We start from the raw sequence: 22,847 nt of genomic DNA, 5'->3' as shown, positions 1-22,847 counted from the left end.
AAGTGTATAGGCCTACTGAAGTGAAGACGAACTTTTTGATATTTTCAGATAACTTGACCATATTACCATACTTTCCATCGTTTTCCCCAAGACTATTTGACAAATATTATCTTAATTCATATTTATACCAATTTCGAAACAATTACCAAATGTAATATGATGTTTTTGCGTTTCCATGTGAATCTGAAGTGATTACCAGTCAGGTGACGAAAAGGAGGATGATTCTTCACTGGTGAGGTTGAGTGTTTCTTGGATCTCTACTATTCGCTCAGATTTTTAATCTGACTACTTCAAATGTTAAAGAATAAAACACAAGAAACACAAAATGGAATCCAACAGTAGAAAAGCACAAAATGGAACCGAATAACAGAAAAATGTCTTTCTTGCTCCCTCTCTTTCATGCACGCACCACTGACGCCACCTGCTGGATGGACGCTGTTAGTGCAGAAAAACAAAATGGAGGCGGTTGATTCACCCAGGATTCACCTCATGATCTGTGGTAGAAATGCGAACAAGGTTGATTTATGTTCTCCATTCCTCTGAAAACATTTGTATCAAAACCCTATTAAATATATATATATATATATAAAAATATTAAATATGAACAAACAAAAACATAAAAAAAGAAATTATATTTAAAATAACGTACATTTTTGCAAATGTTTAAAAGTTTTTTGCGAATGTTACAATAAACTAGATGAAACAAAAACACATTTTAGATATTTACAAAAATAAAAATTTTATATTTACATTTTTTTTTTGATTAACTTGATTAAACAATGTGAACAGACTAAACCGTTAAACTAAAACGAACAAAAATGCAAAATATAGCAAAATGAATTTAAAATCTATTTTGTGAACGTTAAAATAAACTGGATTTAACAACATGAACAAAAATTTCAAAACTAAAAAACTAACAAAAACATTTGCCGAAATGCTCATTTATGTTCATTCCTCTGAAAACATTTGTATCAAAAAACATCATACACAGAAACCACAGTCTCAAAAAACAAACTGGTTTAATATGTATATAAAAAAAAACACGACCAGTCTAAGGATCTCACAGAAAAAAACAAAACAAATATATCCGACTGAGTATATGACCCAACTAGTGCTTAAACACAGAGACAGATCGATCTACTCTAAGTAAAAATACATGCTTCCCTCTTCTTATTACTCTCTAAGCAAGGAAACGCAGCAGACGGGCTTCAAACTGTGGCGTTGTTGAGCTGTAACGTCCTTCTGTAATAACGCAACTCAATTCCAGTCCATAGAGTTCATATAAAAGAGCGGCCTCATTCATCCACACAGACAGGGGGTGCCGGTGTCCAATCAGTCCAATCCCTGCACCTCATGCGGCTTGTACACCGACGAAACAAGATTTCCTGAAAGAACAGCATTCGTTTGGTTAAATTTAGCATCTAAACATGTCAAATTAACACTTTTATCAATAAAAACGCATCCTTCAGGTCAACGTAAAGGCCCGAAGAGCGAAGCGACAAAGCAATGCAAAACTGCACCAAAACTAAAGCTCATATTGATCCATTTATGGGGGAAATTTGCATTAAATCGCAAGCGAATCGTTCATGTGCTACAAGATACGAACAATCTGAACATTAAAAAATGCTCAGTTAAAATAAAGCTGGAATAAAATATAAATATTAGATGAAAAACGTAGAAATGTTTCCTTAGCTACGAAGCATAATTCACAAACATATGACTCCTTTGAACTGATTCTTTCAAAACGACTCATGAATCACTGCAATGATTGTATATGAACATTTGATTCGCTCGTCTCTTAAAGATTCACTTTCAAATCTGAATCATTCACAGTTAAAGATTCACATTCAAAGCAAATTTTCGTGGTGATAAAAACAGCGTTAAAAATAACAGAATAAATAAAATATTGTTTCATGGGAATGAATCATGGAAATTATTCGTTCTGTCGCGGTGAAAATTCACGCTGAAGAGATTAAACAATATGAACAAACAAAAGCGATGTTAATATAAAAATGCGAAATTTAGCAAATTACATTTAAAATTTATATTGTGAATGTCAAGATAAACAGAATTAATTATATGCACAAACAAAAATGGACATTTAAATACACATTTAAAATGGTATGATAATATTAAAAATAATGTGAAATTATAGGATGAAATACTAAATTTATTTTGCGAAAAGCATCAAAACTATTATTACTAAAAATAAGGTAAAATCTCGTGGTAAAATTTCATGTTAAAAACAATTTTCCGTAGTAATACCAATATCAGTCTGGTTTTTGTTTAGCATCTAGTTTGGACGAATTATTAGGCGAGTTTTAGTACGTCACAGTGTTGCATCATGGGAATGATTGGGTCAAGTAGACCTGAAGCATTCGATCGCACACACATGCGTTATTGTGTAAACAGCACAGGGGTCAGAGCAGGAAGGACAGGAAGGCAAGCAGGAAGTAGATGCGGCCAATCACAGCTGAGCTCAAGCCGCGGGTCAAAGGTCGCAGCGGGGTCTTACCTGGCGTCCCCAGCCCCTCTGCTCTGTCCCGGCAGACTTTGGGTCTGAACGGAGAGTCTTTGTCTTTACCTTTAGATCCCTTGGGTCGCCCCGCCGCCTTCTTCTTCGACTTACTGTCGCCCTTCACGCCCAGTAAGGGATGAACCTCTGAGAGAAACACAAAGGTCAGAGGTCAGAGGCGTGGACTGATGGAGAGCAGAAGCAGAGGATCTGAAGCTCACTAGTGCTGGGCGGAATGACCAAACAATTATATCACGGTATTTTTCTAAATTATACCGGTTTCACGGTATATGACAGTATTTTATTTTCCAAGCATGACTGGGTGTAAACCACATGTTCCACATGAGTGAGAGAGGAAATACTGCAGTAGACTGACTTAGAACGCCCTATTTTACTGTCATGAGTGAATATTGTAGAAGATTACACACTAGTATTTAATACAGGTTTGCAGTGTTTATAAAGAGGTCCAGCAGGAGGCGCTGTAGGAGCGGCAGAAACAGCGGTTTCCACAGGAACGGATGAACACAAAACAGTTTCCACGGTAACGGCTGTACACAAAGCGGTTTCCACGGTAACGGCTGAACACAAAGCGGTTTCCACAGTAACGGCTGAACAAAAAAGCGGTTTCCACGGTAACGGCTGAACACAAAGCGGTTTCCACGGTAACGGCTGTACACAAAGCGGTTTCCACAGTAACAACCGAACACAAAGTGGTTTCCACAGTAACGGCTGAACACAAAGTGGTTTCCGCGGTAACGGCTGTACACAAAGCGGTTTCCCCGGTAACGGCTGAACACAAAGCGGTTTCCACGGTAACGGCTGTACACAAAGCGGTTTCCACAGTAACAACCGAACACAAAGTGGTTTCCACAGTAACGGCTGAACACAAAGTGGTTTCCGCGGTAACGGCTGAACACAAACCAGCAACGCTCATAAACGCTGCTTTATCAGGAAAGATTAAATGAAAATAACATCGAAACTTTTCTAAAGACAGTCGTTCACTTCAAAGATACATTCATATAAAAGCGTTGATATTGTGAACGTATGGGAAACACTGTAATATAATTTGACAGCTATCAATTATAGTTTAACCTCTCCATCTTCACTGTCACAGCAACACACACACATCTGAGCATCACCAGTGAACAGTGGAAAGACCCTCTCACACAGTGTCGCGCCGCGTTCCCAACACTGTTAAAGGGGTCATCGGATGCTAAATGCACTTTTATATGGTGTTTACATATAAATGTGTCTTTGAAGTGTGTGGACACGAGCACCATACAATGAAAAAAATCCATTCACTCCTTTTTTTTTTATCCTCAAAAAGCCACTCTCAATAATCAAGCCGTTTGGATTTTCTGAGCAACATGATGTCATATTGCTCATGCTCCGCCCACGACCGCTGACGGACTGTCCCGTATTAGCATATTTCCTGTATTAGCATATTTCCCGTATTAGCATTTTATTTCCACCCTCAGACATTTGCACACTGTCCGCCAAGGCATCACTTTAGTGTACTGTGTTGATGGTATGGTAGTTGCTCATTATCATTTAAAGAGACATGCACCTCATTATCATTTAAAGAGACGTGCACCGAAACGGGTCGCTGTGAACAGAGCTGTTTTTGAGGAGGTTTAAGGGTGTTGTTTTACACAACCATTGAGGAATTTAAACCAAAGTATGTTGCAAACTTTACATGAAGACCTTAAAGACTCATACCAACTTGTGGAAAATGGGCATCCAATGACCCCTTTAAAGCGACATACACAGGTACTGCGGTATACAAAAAATTAATATCATAACAAAAATAAACACTGGTATTCGGTATGAACAGGAATAGCGCGCAGCACTAGCGCTCACCGTCGCTCGGGACGCCCTGCAGCTCGATGGTGGTAGTGCGGATCTTCTTCTTGGGCGGCGCTCCGTCCGCCGACGGCTGCCGTTGTTTCTTGTCCGTGGGGCCGCTGTGGGCGGAGCCGTCGTCGGGCGTAGCGGTCTGACCCGCGGCTTCGGGAGGAGGGCCGAACGGGTTCTCCTCGGGGTCCTCGACCTCCGGAGCGATGGGCAGATACAGCAGCGCTTTATAGTCCTCCAGCTCCTCGTCACTGCAAACACCAACACCAGTCGCCGTTAAACGCGGCTCGTGAGGCTAACCGCTAACTCATGTAGCGGACATTACATTTCAGATGCAATACACTGCGAGGAATAGTTGTGGTCAAAGACTGTATTACAAGTTAAGTTCAGCGAATTACATTTCAAATTTACTTTTTCAAACTTAAACATTATGAACAAACAAAAAAACATTTGTAACTGGAAAAAAAAAAAGAACAACAAAAACATTTGTAACTGATAATATTAAAAATAATGTGAAATTGAGCGAACTACATTTTAAATATATTTTGCGAATGTCAAAATAAACTATTAAATATAGTTTATATATAAATAAATATATAACTATATAAATACATTTTTGCGAATTATGTTTAAAAGTATTTTGCGAATGTTAAAATAAACTAGATTAAACAAAAACACATCTGAGTGTTTCTGACCTGCTGCAGAAAGCCTGGATGGGGTCGACCGACGTGACGTCCACCTCCTCATCCTCTGCAGCGTCGGCTCCTGACACACACACACACACACACGGTCAGTGTCATCTCTGAATCAACATGCACCAATGCTACATTTTTCTAAATGTCATAATCATTTGTTAACACACAATTATTCATTACTTCAATGAGCTCATTGTTTCTGCATTCAAATATTACATTGTTTAAAATAATAAATTTTTCGCTAACTGTGATTTTGTATATGTACATTTCTGAAATACATAACTCAGTTTCCTCTGATGACAGATCACTGTAAATTGTAATATGGACTCATGCACTTTCTGTAAAGCTGCTTTGCTACACAAATAAATTAATTGAATTGAATCTTCATCAGTGTGTGTGTGTGTGTGTGTGTGTGTGTTTACCTGTCTGTTCCGGTTCACTCTTGTCCTCGTCCTCGATGTCAAACTCGGACTCTCTCTCCTCATACTCCACATTCTCGTCCAGCTCTTTAAAGTCCGGTGCAAATGCGCTCCAGTTCTCCTGCACACACACACACACACACACACACACAGTCAGCTTCCTACCGTCAACATAGGCCGCACCCTAAAAAGTGTGTGAGTTTAGATTGTTCGTTTACTAGTGGTCAGCTGATACATCACCTGAGCATTTTTTTATTATCGGCAGCAGCCGATACATTTTTTCTGTTTTCGGAAGCAGGACTTTTATTTTGACGCACAGGAGCTCTCCGTCTTTAGTAGTTTACTGTCTTTGTTTAACTATTCTGTCTAAATTAATCCTGTGCATTTGCACAGAGGCGCTGTCAAAAAAGTTCTGGCTCTGTCAAAATAAAAGTCCAATAAAAGTTCTAGCACTGTCAATTTTTTTATATATATATGTATTTTCCAAATAATAATTTCTAATTTAGTAAATATGTAAAATAAATATAAATGTAATAGCAGTAATTGTTAGGCATGTGTTATTTACTATATTACTAAATTAAATAGCCTGATTCTCACATGTAAAAACAAAAACACATTCAAAACTTTATGGTAATATTAAAAAACAATGCAAAATTTTCCTAATTATATACAGTATTTAAAATGTATTTTGCGAACATTAAAATAAACAGGATTAATCAATATGAAAAAAAAAGAGCCAAAATTAAAGAAAAAAACATTTCAAACTGTTTGATAATACTAAAAATAATGCAACATTTAGCAAATTATATTTAACATTTATTGTGCGGATGTCAAAATAAACTGGATTAATCAATATGAACAAAGAAAAATGTCAAAACTAAAAAAAAAACGAACATTAAAAACACATTTGAAACTGTATAATAAAAATAATGCAGAATTTAACCAATCATGTTTAGCCAGACGTGGAGAGCGAAGAGCTCTGGGTCAGAATGATTCCTCACCACTTGGTTCTGAGCCCATATGGAGACCACACCGCTGGAGATGGAGGCGATGATGGGCCGCACGGGATGCCACTGTAAACACACACACACACACACACACACACACACAGTGTTCAGTGTAATCCCACACTAGGGGCTTTCTCACTGAATCTAGGTCTATGAGTGTAGGAACCCTCCACCAGGGTGTGACAACTAATGGTTCTCTTAGGAACGTTTCCTGGTTGCGTTAAGAGCAGAATATTCGGCACATCCTCCTATACTGTATTCTAGAATGATCTGATATGAAACGCAGAGGCTCCATCGTAGTAGTTTCGTGTGCGCGTGAACGTCATGGCAACATACAACACACAGTACGTCACGCGGGAAACACTGAACGTAACGCGTAAATGCCAGTAACTGACGTAAATCTAGCAAGCTAGTGCTGAGTGTGAGTGTGTGTGTGTGAGTGTGTGTGATGATCACATGTGTGTGTGTGTGTGTGTGTGTGTGTCTGTGCGCTGCGAGCCCTGTCTATAGTAGGGAAGTATGTGATTTCGGACGCAGCTACACACAGTGTTCAGTGTGGTCACACACACACACACACACTGTGTCCTGCATGACCTCTGACCCCGGTGTCTCACCGCTACGTCCAGCAGCAGTTCCCCCCGCGTGCCGTGCAGGATCTTCACCAGGTTCCCGATGCTCTTCTCCCAGATGTAGAGCGCGTGCTGACGGGCCGATCCCGCCACGATGTACTCGCCGTCGCCAGAGAAGCAGCAGCGCTTCCACGGAGTCCTGCGGGCAGAGAGACGTCAGCACACACACACACACACACACGCACACGCACACGCACACACACACGCACACACGCACACACACACCTGTTGACGAGGTCCTGCAGCTTCTGCATGGGCTCTGGTTCTCCGTCTCGGCCGCAGGTCAGGATCTCTCGGCCGTCGTACACGCGGATGATGCGGTCCGCCGTGTTGATGAGGAAGCAGCTGCTGACAGCAGGATCACGCATCACTCAACACACACACACCAGTTTAACCAACTCAAATATATTTCCATGGTCAAAAGAAAAATATAGTCATGGTAAATGAGGACTAATTCTTATTCTATATTTTATGTATTTTAATTAAACTTATTAAATCACTAACAATAATATTATAAATAACTAATATAATAATAAAAATAATAGTATGACATTGTTTAGTATTTTTTATTTGATCTTTTTTAACTTTTATTGATATAAATAAACATTTTGGCATAATTTATTATTAGTATTATTATTATATAATATTATGTTTAATTATTAGTTTCATATGATCATGAATGTACCTTCCTGTGAATTTGCACAGAGGTGCTGTCAAAATAAAAGTCTGCGCGCTGTCAAAATAAAAGTCCAGATGCTGTCAAAATAAGTCTGCATGCTTTAAAAAATAGAAGCCTGTGCCGTCAAAATAAAACTGTGCGCTGTCAAAAAAAAGTCTGTGCGCTGTCAAAATAAAAGTCTGTGCGCTTTAAAAAATAAGTCTGTGCCCTATTAAAATAAAAGTCTGTGCCCTATTAAAATAAAAGTCTGTGCGATATCAAAATAAAAGTCTGTGTGCTTTAAAAAATAAGTCTGTGCCCTATTAAAATAAAAGTCTGTGCCCTATTAAAATAAAAGTCTGTGCACTATCAAAATAAAAGTCTGTGTGCTTTAAAAAATAAAAGTCTGTGCCCTATTAAAATAAAAGTCTGTGCCCTATTAAAATAAAAGTCTGTGCGCTATCAAAATAAAAGTCTGTGCCCTATTAAAATAAAAGTCTGTGCCCTATTAAAATAAAAGTCTGTGCCCTATTAAAATAAAAGTCTGTGCGCTATCAAAATAAAAGTCTGTGTGCTTTAAAAAATAAAAGTCTGTGCCCTATTAAAATAAAAGTATGTGCCCTATTAAAATAAAAGTCTGTGCGCTATCAAAATAAAAGTCTGTGCGCTGTCAAAATAAAAGTCTGTGCGCTGTCAAAATAAAAGTCTGTGCGCTATCAAAATAAAAGTCTGTGCGCTGTCAAAAAAGTCTGTGCGCTGATAATGAATGCACCTTCACACAGTTAGTACACTGATATTATGATACACTACTAATGGTTTTGAGAGCTGTGAGTGTGTGACCTCTGACCTGCCCTTGCGTGCAAACTCGATGGATTTGATGGCGGTGGTGTTGCTGGTTCCCGTCGTCACCCGGAACGAGGCCACCAGGTCCTGTGTGTCGGTGTTGAGCACTAGAATCTGCAACAGACAAACACGTGAAGCTCTCACTCATCAATACACACACACACACACACACACACACACACACACACAGTGACCTCTGACCTTCCCCTTGGCGTTCCCAGTATAGATGTATTCCCCGCGCCGGTCGAAGGCCGCCACCACGTTCAGATCCGAGTCGTCGTCGACGGGTAGAACCACGTGTTTGGAGTCGGACAGCGTGAGCAGGACCGGCGCAGACTTCATCGGACACACCAGCACTTTATCCCTGAAACACACACACACACACACACACGTCATACACTGTATAAAAAGATGGACGACGCCCTTCACTCTCTTCCATTGGTGAAAAGCGAAGCCGCCAAAGTCCTAATATGGCGCTGACGTCTTGCGCTGATCTGGGACCTGATTCTGCGCAGTAGCAAAACTAACTTTATCTGGACAATAACTTTATTCTAGAGCTGCTGTAAAGCCTGAACACTCTCTGTCACTGTAATCTCCTGTTATCACTGTAAAGCTGCTGTGAAACACTCTATACTGTTAAAGCGCTGTATAAATGAAGGAGACTTGCCTAGTGACCGTGAAGTTTAGCCGCGATATCAAGGCCCCGCTCTCACACACACACACACACACACACACACTCCTGTAGAAACGGTTAGTACAAAGTTTACTGTGTGAAATAAACAGTTATGGACATTGAAATTGAAGCTCCAATCTCCTCCCAAAATCCCACAAAAAGTCATTTGGGGCCTCAGTGACGTCACTCAGACAAGCTGTCAATCACAGCTGTCAATCATGACGTCACATTCCCGTTTTTATAGACCTTATGCGCCAGAGAAACGAGGGCGCCGCCATCTTTAGAAAATTGTCTTTGAACTTCCGTTTTTGCAGTCGCTCTGTATATCTCTATGGCATTGCTGTCCAGGAGAAATTCGCTTTTGAAGTGGATTTACTTAATGTAAAGTTAACGAAAGTTATCATGAGGACTGTAATGTTTAAAGCAGATGACTTAAATGTCAGTCGACCGACGTGAAGATTTTAAAACGAGCCGTTCATTAATAAACACGCAATATCACTGTGAAAACACCAGCCGGAAGACAAAAGACAACGAGCGCAGCGCTGAAAAGGGGCGGAGCTACAGAAGGTCTATAGCATCAAATAATTAACTAAGACGAGTTTACTAACTAAACTAACTAAAAGCTAGTTTTTATCACGCTGATTTAAGTTAAGTTAAAGTTGAAAATAATAGTTTGGCATCAATTTTTTGTATTTTACATCATCTTATTATTATAAATGAAAATAGTTTAGCATCATCGTTTATTCTTACTATTTCTTATTTTTGTATTTTATTTATTTTAATGAAATTTGTAAAATAACTAACAATAATATAATTAACTAAAATAAAAATAATAGTTTAGCATTGTTTAGTATTTTTTATGTTATCTTTTTTTAACTTTTATTAATACAAATAAATATTTTGCCATTATTGATTATAGTAATATTATTATTTAAAGTTATTTTATTATTAGTCTCATATGATAATGAATGTACCTTCATGTGCATTTGCACAGAGGTGATGTCAAAATAAAAGTTCAGACGCTGTCAAAATAAAAGTAAAATTTGAAAATAAAATTTGACATTACAATCACAGAAAACTGTCACAGAAAACGTCTTTGGAAAAAAAAAAAGTACTTGAAGTGTAATTTGATTGATTGGTTTCCCTCGCGTCCCATTAGACTACATTTAGAGGCGGGGTTTATGAGCTATACTGGGATCAGCCACCGGGGGGCGATCAAGACACTTTAGCTTCACTTTTCAGGACTTTTCTCACACAGGAAGTCAGGGGTGCGGGGCAGGAAGTGATGTCACTCACATGTCCCTGGGGTGGTACTGCAGCTTGAGGATGGGCGACGGGAAGCGGAAGCGCTGGTCACAGTCTCCCGTCAGGACGTCCCACTGGGACACGATGTTATCAGTGGAGGCGCTGACCAGCTTATGTCCGTCTCTGCTCCAGCTGAAGCACAACAGAGAGAGTGAGAGTGTGTGTGTGTGTGTGTGTGTGTGTGTGAGTGAGTGAGTGAGTGAGTGAGTGAGTGAGTGAGTGAGTGAGTTGTTAGTGAGTGAGTGAGTGAGTGAGTGTGAGTGTCTGAGTGAGAGTGTGTGTGTGTGTGTGTGTGTGAGAGTGAGTGTCTGAGTGAGAGTGTGTGAGTAAGTTAGTTGTGAGTGAGAGTGTGTGTGTGTGTGTGTGAGTGAGTGTCTGAGTGAGAGTGTGTGAGTAAGTCAGTTGTGAGTGAGTGAGTGTACCTGAGTGAGCAGACGGGGTGTGTGTGTGTGTACCTGAGTGAGCAGACGGGGTGTGTGTGTGTGTACCTGAGTGAGCAGACGGGGTGTATGTGTGTGTGTGCGCGTGTGTGTGTGTACCTGAGTGAGCAGACGGGGTGTGTGTGTGTGTGTGTACCTGAGTGAGCAGACGGGGTGTATGTGTGTGTGTGTGTGTACCTGAGTGAGCAGACGGGGTGTATGTGTGTGTGTGCGTGTGTGTGTGTGTACCTGAGTGAGCAGACGGGGTGTATGTGTGTGTGTGTGTGTGTGTACCTGAGTGAGCAGACGGGGTGTATGTGTGTGTGTGCGCGTGTGTGTGTGTACCTGAGTGAGCAGACGGGGTGTATGTGTGTGTGTGTGTGTACCTGAGTGAGCAGACGGGGTGTATGTGTGTGTGTGTGTGTACCTGAGTGAGCAGACGGGGTGTATGTGTGTGTGTGTGTGTGTGTGTGTGTGCGTGTGTGTGTGTGTACCTGAGTGAGCAGACGGGGTGTATGTGTGCGCTGATGATTTTGGCGATTCCTCGAGTCAGAAAGTCCCAGATGACGATGCGTCCGTCGTTGCAGCCGACGGCGAGGAGAGTTCCCCAGCGGTTAAACGTGCAGGTCAGAGCCATGCTGATGCAGTCCAGGGTGCCATCGGCCTCCTGCACACACACACACACACACACACACACAAGATATATATTTATAGCAGTTTTCATCAAACTAGAGGACAGAAACACAGGTGAACGACACACACACTCACTCACTCACTCACTCACTCACTCACTCACTCACACACGTAATATATATATATATATATATATATATATATATATATATATATATATATATATATAGTTATAAAGTAGTGTGTGTATATATATATTGTTGCTGTACCTCTGGATAATTCTGCCCGAACGACTCTGTAAAATTGAAAACAACATTATTTTACATCAACATTCCCGGTAAATTTATTTACACAATCTGCATAACTATAATAATACACTACTGAATGTTTATTAATCTGACAGTTCATTTCAGAGCAGAACGGAAAGGCGCATATAATAACACACATAATTACATGAGTCCCGAAAGAGCAAGTGTCATATTAAATATGTGAGTTACAATAATAATCGATACGTTGCTTAATAGTTTCCATTGAATGTTTATAAACATTAAAAGACGGCTAGCAGTGAGTTAGCGCTGAGCTAACAGACGCAGAAACAGCAGATCTCACCGAGCAGCTCCAGATTCATCTCTGCTGCGACACGAGCACAAGCTCAGTGATCAGCGAGTAGATAAATTAAAATATGAACGAAAAATCTGCAGAAACTGAAAATATTACAGCATTCCCGATGAGCGACTGGCGCGGAGCTGCGAGGAAGGACCCCAAAACAAAGCGCCCCGCGGAGCGCCTGAACAAAAACACCAGAAAATCAAGAAATAATTGTTTTGAGTTTAAACCTAAACGCTAACAGCGCCACACTTTCCAGATAGATAGTCTTACTTAATATATTAATAAGCCACTTTGTCATTAAATCTAAAGTATAATAAAAAGGGAGATTTACAGTGTTGCAGCAGCAAAATATTACAGTATACAACTAATTTAATTTGGTTAACTATAAAGTACCGAAAAATACAAAACAACAACGTCAACCTGACAGTGAATACACTTTATTTGTCACAAACCCGCACTCAATACAACGCAACATACAGTATTTCCCCTCAGTTTTTTGTTAAACAGTAAACTTTTCAAAAGTTTAAAAAAAATAATATCTTATAATTTAATCTGTATCAACATATGAAGAAATTGTATTTTATGTATAATGTAAATTTACATCGTAAATAAGATTGCTATGATAAAAAAGCTGAGAGTCTCTTGGCAACTCTCAGAGGCAACAGTTTCCTGCTGTTCAACGGTATTTTCCAGTGGTGTACTGAAACCGCGCGTTCAGATCCAAAATGGCGCCCTATGGAGTCGCGCCCGTGATAATCCGGGATTCTGAGGACGCGACCAATCAGAGAGCGGATGAGGGAAGAAGGCGGGGTAAGGGATCCTCGGATATTCGGTTATTACAGCGTCGTTAGTGGACATAAATGGCAACTGAATGGCCGGACCGAATTTTAAAATCATACTAAACCGTATTTAATGTTCAAAATCATTCGAAGTTACTCGCAAAGCTATGTACATCCACGCCGCATAAACGTGAGAGGGATCCTTTGACGTCACTCTAATGCGGACCAATGAGCGGCCTCCATATGTGGAGCACGAGCAGCGTGACCTATCGAGACAGCGCACGGGCAGCATAGATGTAAAACTATAGAAAGAAACATCGTTTTAAATGCTCAATAATATACAATTAATATCAAACAGTCTTTTTATCAGTATTTACACGGAAACATGAATATTTAGAGGTCCCAGCCGCTTATCTATCTTTACAACCCTTAAAACATTAGATATTAAGCTGTGGGGTAACATCTAGTTTGTGAGTGTCTGTGAGCTGCGTTAGTCGCTGGTGTTGGCGCATGCGCAGTGCGCAGAAACGTTATGAAACTGTGCTGATTTGTCCCGGTTCTGTGAGACTGGAGTTTAGAGATCTGACCAGTTCTGCAGTGTTTACACGGATATATTTATTAAAACTGACATGAAAATATCACTTGGAGTCACATAAAATCATTTGACTATATTTGTGTCGCCTCAGGTAAGTCTGCTCTTACATTCTGATGATATCTAATGAATGTATCGAATATGAACTCGACATAAAGGTTACATAAAAACCCAATCATGACCCATTTGTTAAGAACACACACAGCTGTGTTTAAACCGAAACCTTTTGTTTATTTGTAATGTTTTTGTGGTATTTGATGATGTAAGTGACCCAATTTTAGGACTGAGGGTCCGATTATTAGACATTTAAACATGATTATGTAAAACGTATGATGATAATGTCTGCAATGCCTTTAATAGCCTTTAATCTGGAATCTGCTTTATCATTTATGTTTCATTTTATGTAAAAAGTAATTGTAAAAAGTAAAAAAAAAAAAAAAAAAAGTAAAAGGTGAAATATTATTGCATTTTTTTATTTATAAAATAATACATCAAAAGCATAATAATATATCAAATAGTAGACATATTAATATTATATTATTGTTAGTATTAGTAGCATAATTATTATTAATAATTAAATTAAAACAGCTTGAAGTATTTATTAATGTTATTATTAATACAATAAAACAGCCTGCAACAAGTATTATTATTATTATTATCGATAATTATCATTATCATCATCAACACATTCAATTAATAACACTTGAAGACTTGTTTAATTTAATGTGTTAATAATAATACTAGTTTTGAATTAAACTTTAATTAAATGCTTATAAACCAATAATACATGTAAAGTGTAATAATTTATAAAATAGTATAATAAACAAATTAGCAAAAATGTATCATGATGCTTTATATATACATATACAGTTAAATATGAATATTAGTATTAGTAGTAGCAATAATAGTAATAATAAACATCCTTCTAGTGTTATTAATTTAATGTGTTACTGATGAAAATAATAATAGTAATAATATATAAGATCTTTATAAAAATATGTTGACTGGTCATGTGATATAGGGGTGTGTGTTGATATGAGTGATGATGATGATGATGATAAAGATGAAGATGATGATGATGATGATGCTGATGTTTCAGGGAGAGATCCGATCATGTCCTCCATCAACTCGGTCCACTGGTTCCGTAAGGGCCTCCGTCTCCATGACAACCCGGCCCTGCTGGAGGCCCTGCGCGGCGCCCAATCACTGCGCTGCGTTTACTTCCTGGACCCCTGGTTCGCCGGGGCCTCCAACCTGGGCGTCAACAGGTGGAGGTGAGGGACACACACACACACATACTCACACACACACACACTCACACAGACACTCATTCACTCGCACACACACACATACTCACACACAGACACGCACACACACACACACACACTCACTCGCACACACACACACAGACACAGACACGCACACACACACACACACAGACACACACACACTCACTCGCACGTACGTACGCAGGGTTTCATTGGCTTGTGTTTGATGCTGAATGGCGCCGTCTGGTGGATCTTTAAAGAATGACACAAACTTTCACTCACGTGATGAACTCAAACCAAAGATGTTTGGATGACATCATATATGTCATCATAGTACTTCTCTCCTTCAGAATAACAATAACACACCAATAACACAAGATTATTAACTAACATATATATATATATATATATGGCAATACTTTACAATAAGGTTCATTAGTTAATGCATGAAGGCTTGATTATTATTCATTAACAGTATATAATGATGCTAATAATACTTCAAAGGTAATAATAATACATTAAATGAAAACAAGCTTCAGGTATGTCTAGAGTCGGGTGTGTGTTATTACTCATGTTGTGGTGTGTGTGTTATTCCAGGTTTCTGCTGCAGTGTTTGGAGGATCTGGATGCTAGTCTTCGTAAACTCAACTCTCGTCTGTTCGTCATCCGCGGTCAGCCGGCCAACATCTTCCCGCGACTCTTCAAGGTGCACAACACTTTTTTTTTTACAATTGAGGGTTCATCAGAGGGGTCCAAGACTAAACTAAAAATGCTAAAACTTTACCAAAAAATGATTGAAAAGTTTTATAGAAAAAAATTAATTAGATAGAACTGGCTTTAGGACCCAGAGGAACAGCTCATTTACTCCATATAGAGATATAAGGCCATCTAGAGTCATGAAACATCATCTTATATTATTATTATCCACAAGAGCTCAAAGACACTCAATGTCAGATATTTAGAGTTGAATTAAAAGAGTTATGCATGAAATTGTGAGTTACTTTGAATTTAAGTTGAAAGAATGTGAGGAATGTGCTTCTAAATTACTATTTTTTACCAAAAAAAAAAAAAAAACGTGTAATTTTAAGGCTTTGGGTCATTTTTAGGGCGAGGGAAGGATGAGGGGTAAACATATATGTGACGTGTGTGTGTGTGTGTGTGTGTCAGGAGTGGAAGGTGTCGCGGCTGACGTTCGAGTGCGACTCGGAGCCGTTCGGGAAGGAACGAGACGCTGCCATAAAGAAGCTGGCGTCTGAGGCGGGGGTGGAGGTCATCGTGAAGATCTCACACACACTCTACGACCTCGACCGGTGAGAACCATTATAAAGCTTGGAGGAGCAGGACATTTTTTAATATAACTCTGACTGTGTTCGTCTCAGAGAAGAGTGTCATACACACTAGGATGAGTTGAGGGAGAGTAAACCATGGGCTAATGTTCAGTTTTGGGGGAACTGTCCCTTTAAAGCCACTGCCTAACTGAATGCTGTCGATGAATCGGTTCACTTGGTGAATCATCTGGTTCATTTAAATGAGTCGATTGACTGCAGTGACTCATCACTGAATCTGACTGACGCTGTTCTCTGATTGGCTGTCAGGATCATCGAACTGAACGGCGGTCAGCCTCCGCTAACGTTCAAGCGCTTCCAGACGCTAGCGAGCAGCATCGAGCCGCCAGAACCCCCGCTGGACCCACCCACACTGGAGCTGATGGGAAACTGTGTGACGCCCGTCAGCGACAACCACACAGAGAAATACGGCGTCCCCCTGCTGGAGGAGCTGGGTAATACACACTCACACACACACACACACACACACACACACACACTCACTCACTCACTCACTCACACATTCACTCTCACACACACACACTCACTCTCACACACACTCACTCACTCATGCACACACTCACTCACACATTCACTCTCGCACACACTCACTCACACACACTCACTCACTCACTCACGCGCACACTCACTCACACACTCACTCACACACTCACTCACACACTCACTCACTCACTCACTCACTCACTCACTCACTCACTCACACACACACTCACTCACGTACTCACTCACTCACTCACTCACTCACTCACGTACTCACTCACTCACTCACTCACTCACTCACTCACTCACTCACTCACTCACACACACACTCACTCACGTACTCACTCACTCACTCACTCACACACACACTCACTCACTCACTCACTCACTCACTCACTCACTCACTCACTCACTCACACACACACTCACTCACACACTCACTCACTCACTCACTCACACACTCACACACTCACTCACACACTTACACAGATCCAGTGTGGTCAGAGCAGTGCATGATGGGAGTGTTTGTGTTCAGGGTTCGACACCGAGGGTTTGGCTCCTGCCGTGTGGCCCGGCGGAGAATCAGAGGCGCTGAGACGCATGGACCGACACCTCGGACCCGATTCCACTGCGGTATGGCATCACACACACAAACACACACACACACACACACACAGGATTGTTTTGCTATACTTGTGAGGACATTCCATAGTCGTGATGGTTTTTATACTGTACAAACTGTATATTCTGTCCTCTTACACTAACCCGTGCACACACACACACGCACTAACCCAATCTCTCTCTCCCTCTCTCCCTCTCTCCCTCTCTCTCTCTCTCTCTCTCACACACACACAGGCATGGCAGGAGAACTTCGAGCGCCCGAAGCAGAACTCGAGTCCTCTGCTGGCGAGTCCACTGGGCTTGAGTCCGTACCTGCGCTTCGGCTGCCTGTCCTGCCGCCTGTTCCACTGCAAACTCACTCAGCTCTACAAGAAGGTACACACACATTACTCAACACAGCTTCTCAACTACATATCTCACAATACATCTCATCTAACAATATATTACTATGTATTATATAGCTAACCTACAAAAACTCACTTAAAATGTAATATAATTTAAAATCCTTTTACATTATAAAGTTTATATTGTAATATAGCTAATTTATATTATTTTAAAATTATATATATATATATATATATATATATATATTGATATTTAAATATATTCTATAATAGAATAACATAAAAAGAGACTTAAAATATATTGTAATATATCAAAATTTAAACCTTTTACCCTTATATGTCTGTTAATATTATATCAAATTTAAATTATTTATAAAATATAAATAATAATATGCTTAACTTTAAAAACTTACTAATATATCTAATTTAGATTGATATTAAAATATATATTATAAATATATATTGTAATATATTTAATTTAAAACCATAAAAAAAATATATATAATATACATATTAAATAAACTATATAAAATATCTACTTTAATTGATATTAAAATAAAATTTCTATCTGATTTAAAAGCTTATAGCATGTTAAAATTGTCACTTTTTGAGGGTGAGCAAAAACACCGTTTTGTGTGTGTCCCTTTAAATGCAAATGAGCTGCTGCTCCCGGCGCAGGTGGCGGAGCTTCAACAGCTTGCACTCACACAGACACACACTGGAAATATTTACCCAGAACTTGATTTAGACGCTGGTTCTTGCGGTGTAAACACACCGAGTCCCATCCCAAAGTTCCTAGTTCCTGGGGAAAGTTCCTGCGGTGGAAACGCGGCTTAATATAACGTATAATTATACTGATGATGTTTACAGGTGAAGAAGAACGCAAACCCCTCCATCTCTCTGTACGACAAGCTCTTATGGAGAGAGTTCTTCTACACGGCCGCCACTAATAACCCGCGCTTCGACCGCGCGGAGGGAAACCCGATCTGCATCCGCATCCCGTGGGACCGCAACGCCGAGGCGCTGGCCAAGTGGGCCGAGGCCCGCACCGGGTTCCCCTGGATCGACGCCATCATGACCCAGCTGCGTCAGGAGGGCTGGATCCATCATCTGGCTCGACACGCCGTGGCCTGTTTCCTGACCCGAGGAGACCTGTGGATCAGCTGGGAGGAGGGCATGAAGGTGAAGCAGGGCTTTCTCTGTGTGTGTGTGTGTGTGTGTGTGTGTGTGAAGTGAGTAAACATAATAACACACCAAATTAACTAGTGATTTGACAGCCACAGTTGATTTGTACCCGCATTTAGTGGGTTGGTGGGTGTTCATTTCAAACCCTGCTCATGGGTAATGGCGTGTGTAATGACGTTAGCGTGTTGGCAGGTGTTCGAGGAGCTTCTGCTGGACGCAGACTGGAGTGTGAACGCGGGGAGCTGGCTCTGCCACTCCTGCAGCTCCTTCTTCCAGCAGTTCTTCCACTGCTACTGTCCCGTGGGATTCGGCCGGAGGATCGACCCAAACGGAGACTTCATCAGGTGGGAATACACACCGCTGCACGACACGACTGGACTGGAACTGATTCACACTCAGAGGAGCTGATTCAGATCAGATTCACACTAAGAGGAGCTGATTCAGTTCAGATTCACACTCAGAGGAGCTGATTCAATTCAGTTTCACACACAAAAAAACTGATTCAGATCAGATTCACACTCAAAAGAGCTGATTCAGATCATATTCACACTCAAAGGAGCTGATTCACATCAGATTCACAATCAAAGGAGCTGATTCAGTTCAGATTCACACTCAGAGGAGCTGATTCAGATCAGATTCACACTAAGAGGAGCTGATTCAGTTCAGATTCACACTCAGAGGAGCTGATTCAATTTAGTTTCACACACAAAAAAACTGATTCAGATCAGATTCACACTCAAAAGAGCTGATTCAGATCATATTCACACTCAAAGGAGCTGATTCACATCAGATTCACAATCAAAGGAGCTGATTCAATTCAGATTAACACTTCAGAAGAACTGATTCAGATCAGATTCACAATAAAAAGAACTGAGTCAGTTCAGATTCACACTCAAAATAACTGATTCAGTTCAGATTCACACTCAAAATAACTGATTCAGATCAGATTTACACTCAAAGGAGCTGATTCATTTCAGATTCACAATCAAAGGAGCTGATTCAGATCATATTCACACTCAAAGGAGCTGATTCACATCAGATTCACAATCAAAGGAACTGATTCAGATCAGATTCACATTAAAAAGAACTGAGTCAGTTCAGATTCACACTAAAAAGAACTGATTCAGTTCAGATTCAGACTCAAAGGAGCTGATTAAGATCAGATTCACACTCAAAGGAGTTCTGTTCTGAATTCTGCTGAAGCCTCAGTTTTATCTCTTGACGTCTGTATGTTTGTGTGCGTCTGGTTTTGTGGAGGTTGTGATGTTAATCTCTCCCTTTGATTCCAGACGATACTTACCCGTCCTCCGAGATTTTCCAGCCAAGTTCATCTACGACCCCTGGAACGCGCCGGAAGACGTGCAGCTCGCCGCTAAATGCGTGATTGGCGTGGACTATCCCAAACCGATGGTGAACCACGCGGAGGCCAGTCGCCTGAACATCGAGAGGATGAGGCAGATCTACCAGCAGCTCTCCAGATACCGCGGACTCAGTAAGAGCACATTCAACCTCACCGTTTAGGGCCACTGTAGAAACATGTCGATGTAAGCGGACCCGCGGTGTGTGTAGAGAGAAATGCCTCATATATATATCTCAGACAAGGGAGACAAGGTGGTATTGGCTTTGATCGCTCCTTCTCATTTTCTTTCATCCGTCAGGTCTTCTCGCCGCTGTTCCGTCCAACCACACGGAGGACGTGGGTGTAAATGACGCCCGAGGGGCAACAGCGCCCCCTGAGCGCCGGAGGATGCCGAGCAGCGCGCCGCCTCAACGTGAGTGTTTACAACCAGACGTCAACATCACATAAGTGTGTTTGAACTAAAATCAGTGAGCTGTAATGCTCTGTGTGTCCAGCAGGGGTCAGGAGAGAGCAGCCCGGACTGAAACACCGTGGCTCAAGATACCGAAACTCCCTCGGTGAGTCCATCAACAAGTCCTTTGGTTTATTCAGTGACCTTTTGTGAAGGTTTGCTGAAAATGTTTTTGTGTTTGTCTCCTGCAGGCCACCGTACGTCGCCCTACACGAACCACGGCCACGAGTTCGCCGTCCCACAACAACCAGGTAAAAAAAATGTGCATGAAAATATATAATGTTTTGGAACTTCAGTGGTTTGCGAATAAACTTTGATGTTGATCTGCTTTAGGGCGTTTGAGTTGGCCGGTCGGGGGTGGGACTGGAAAGAAGGAAAGGGAGGCGGAGCATAACGGTTGCCATGGTGACAATAGCCCCTCCCCCTCAGCGCAACTGAAAGATTACGAGGTCCGTAAGAGGTCAAAACTAACGTTTTGCTAATTTAACATATTAGAAACAATCAGCTCTATTAACGATATCAATTCCTGTTTTTTTTTCCAGAAGAGGCGGGAAGACGCAGGGGGCGTGGCCTTCTCTTCTTAAGCCCCACCCACTGACGGATTCGCAAAATGTATCGTAAATTTCCATCGCGTGTTAAGCACAAACATTCGGAGTAATTAAAAAACGATTAAACGGCTGATCCAGTCAGATTGTGGCGTAGACCTAATTTTAACGTTTTAAAAACGACAAAATTATAATGTTTATTTATTATCCCAAGTATTGATTTTAAAAATCAGATGTAAATACTGTCGTGACCTTTCACACCAAAACACTACATGAACGGTCTTGTTCACTACAGTCAAACGAATGTTCGTCTAAATGTTTTGATAGTTCTGGATTTATATTGTACTTGACGAACACGTTAACCAAAGCTCAAGTCTTATTGGTTGACACATTTTCGTCGCCAAATTAGAAACAATAGTTTGTTTTTATCGTTTCTATTCGAATTATGTTGAAGTAATCGTAAACAGCCGAAGAAGAACGCATCACGCCACATTTAGACGGATCCAGATTCACTTAGTATTACCGAAGAACCGGCCTCACCTGTAAATACCTGCATCTGTTTCCATGGCGACGTGAGTCACATGGTCCCGGGGTCGAACACGTTTGGGTCCAAACTACTTGTAACTGTATCACAGATGAAGGATTGTCCCATCTTCTGTGTCAACGACTGTCTTTTGTTTAGATTGTCGTTGGAGATGACAAACGTTGGTTCAAGTGTTTTTTGCACAGTTTACCTCATTGGTCTTCCATTGCTCGCTGTACATTACTGTCTCCTGTTATTCTCATCCATGTTTCCATCTCCACGTCCTCCAGCATTTTGTATATAACAGCAGTATATTTTTACTGCCTGTGTTTTTCTACAGAAAACTCATAGCTGTTTTGAATTTTAAATGTATATATATACAGTAAATGTATATCGTACCAGCAATTGTTTCTTAGTCTGTGTGTGGTACTTCATCATTCAGCTAATAAAAAATATTTTAACACAAATTGAGCATGTATGTCTCTTATTGTATAGATTTTGATCATTTTTCCATCTCGTAAAGAGTTAGCTGCTAGCATGTCGGTTCGTACATTGAACATTCTTTAACTTAAATATCCAGGTTAAGTGATTACTTTATGTTCTTGTGAATGAGACTGAGCTGACTGCAGTGATATAAAGGTAAGATATATTCAAAGCTAATTAAACATTTTTGTTCAGTTAGCATAAGATAAATGTAGTCAAATTTTATGGCTGACAACCAAATAATCGGCTAGCATTGCCTGATCAAGTTACTACATACATTTTAGTTAGTAACGAAACTGATTAGCCAGCTAAGCTATCGCAAAGTGTTCAAGTTACTACAATAATTTCATTTAGCAAGTTCACAGATTAGCCTGCTAACCTATCACGTTCAATATAGTACATTTTCGTTAGTAACTGATTAGCAAGCTAAGCTATCAAAACGTGTTCAAGTTACTACAATAATTTCAGTAAGTTCACCGATTAGCCTGCTAAGCTATCACATGCTCAATATAGTACATTTTCGTTAGTAACGTAACTGATTAGCAAGCTAAGATATCAAAACGTGTTCAAGTTACTACAATAATTTCAGTTAGCAAGTTCACAGATTAGCC

General features: G+C 40.4%; 2 protein-coding genes across 8 annotated transcripts; one reads left to right on the top strand and one right to left on the bottom strand.

Annotated features, from left to right (window-relative positions):
* Positions 1-1,002: 1,002 nt before the first annotated feature.
* On the bottom strand, positions 1,003-12,439 carry rbbp5 (retinoblastoma binding protein 5). 4 transcript variants are annotated; one of them, XM_084117229.1, is made up of 14 exons: positions 12,260-12,439; positions 11,920-11,945; positions 11,512-11,684; positions 10,590-10,730; positions 8,822-8,984; positions 8,625-8,734; positions 7,345-7,464; positions 7,105-7,258; positions 6,485-6,556; positions 5,487-5,604; positions 5,065-5,134; positions 4,376-4,620; positions 2,516-2,662; positions 1,003-1,385 (listed from the first exon to the last, which is right to left on the bottom strand). In XM_084117229.1, exons 1-14 carry the CDS (start codon positions 12,276-12,278, stop codon positions 1,333-1,335), a joined length of 1,611 nt encoding a protein of 536 aa, XP_083973355.1. In that variant the 5' UTR covers positions 12,279-12,439; the 3' UTR covers positions 1,003-1,332. The 4 variants fall into 4 exon arrangements, with proteins under 4 accessions (XP_083973355.1, XP_083973356.1, XP_083973358.1 ...); XM_084117230.1 differs by having other exon boundaries at positions 2,585-2,662; XM_084117232.1 differs by lacking the exons at positions 11,512-11,684; positions 11,920-11,945; positions 12,260-12,439 and adding an exon at positions 11,087-11,108.
* A 1,118-nt stretch (positions 12,440-13,557) lies between these two features.
* Positions 13,558-22,220, top strand: cry3b (cryptochrome circadian regulator 3b). Of its 4 annotated transcripts, none has more exons than XM_084117335.1 (15): positions 13,558-13,724; positions 14,730-14,904; positions 15,496-15,604; positions 16,066-16,208; positions 16,494-16,678; positions 17,260-17,357; positions 17,580-17,720; positions 18,560-18,871; positions 19,067-19,218; positions 20,164-20,366; positions 20,533-20,646; positions 20,732-20,791; positions 20,877-20,936; positions 21,019-21,134; positions 21,228-22,220. In XM_084117335.1, exons 2-15 carry the CDS (start codon positions 14,744-14,746, stop codon positions 21,267-21,269), a joined length of 1,896 nt encoding a protein of 631 aa, XP_083973461.1. In that variant the 5' UTR covers positions 13,558-13,724; positions 14,730-14,743; the 3' UTR covers positions 21,270-22,220. The 4 variants fall into 4 exon arrangements, with proteins under 4 accessions (XP_083973461.1, XP_083973463.1, XP_083973462.1 ...); XM_084117337.1 differs by having other exon boundaries at positions 13,573-13,724; positions 21,231-22,220; XM_084117336.1 differs by having other exon boundaries at positions 13,573-13,724; positions 20,729-20,791; positions 21,231-22,220.
* Positions 22,221-22,847: the final 627 nt, after the last annotated feature.

This window comes from Abramis brama, assembly GCF_963993115.1.
Source record: "Abramis brama genome assembly, chromosome: 6".
In the NCBI taxonomy this organism is placed as follows: domain Eukaryota; kingdom Metazoa; phylum Chordata; class Actinopteri; order Cypriniformes; family Leuciscidae; genus Abramis; species Abramis brama.
Note: the sequence above shows the minus strand (reverse complement) of the source record. Positions and strands in the feature narration are given on the sequence as shown.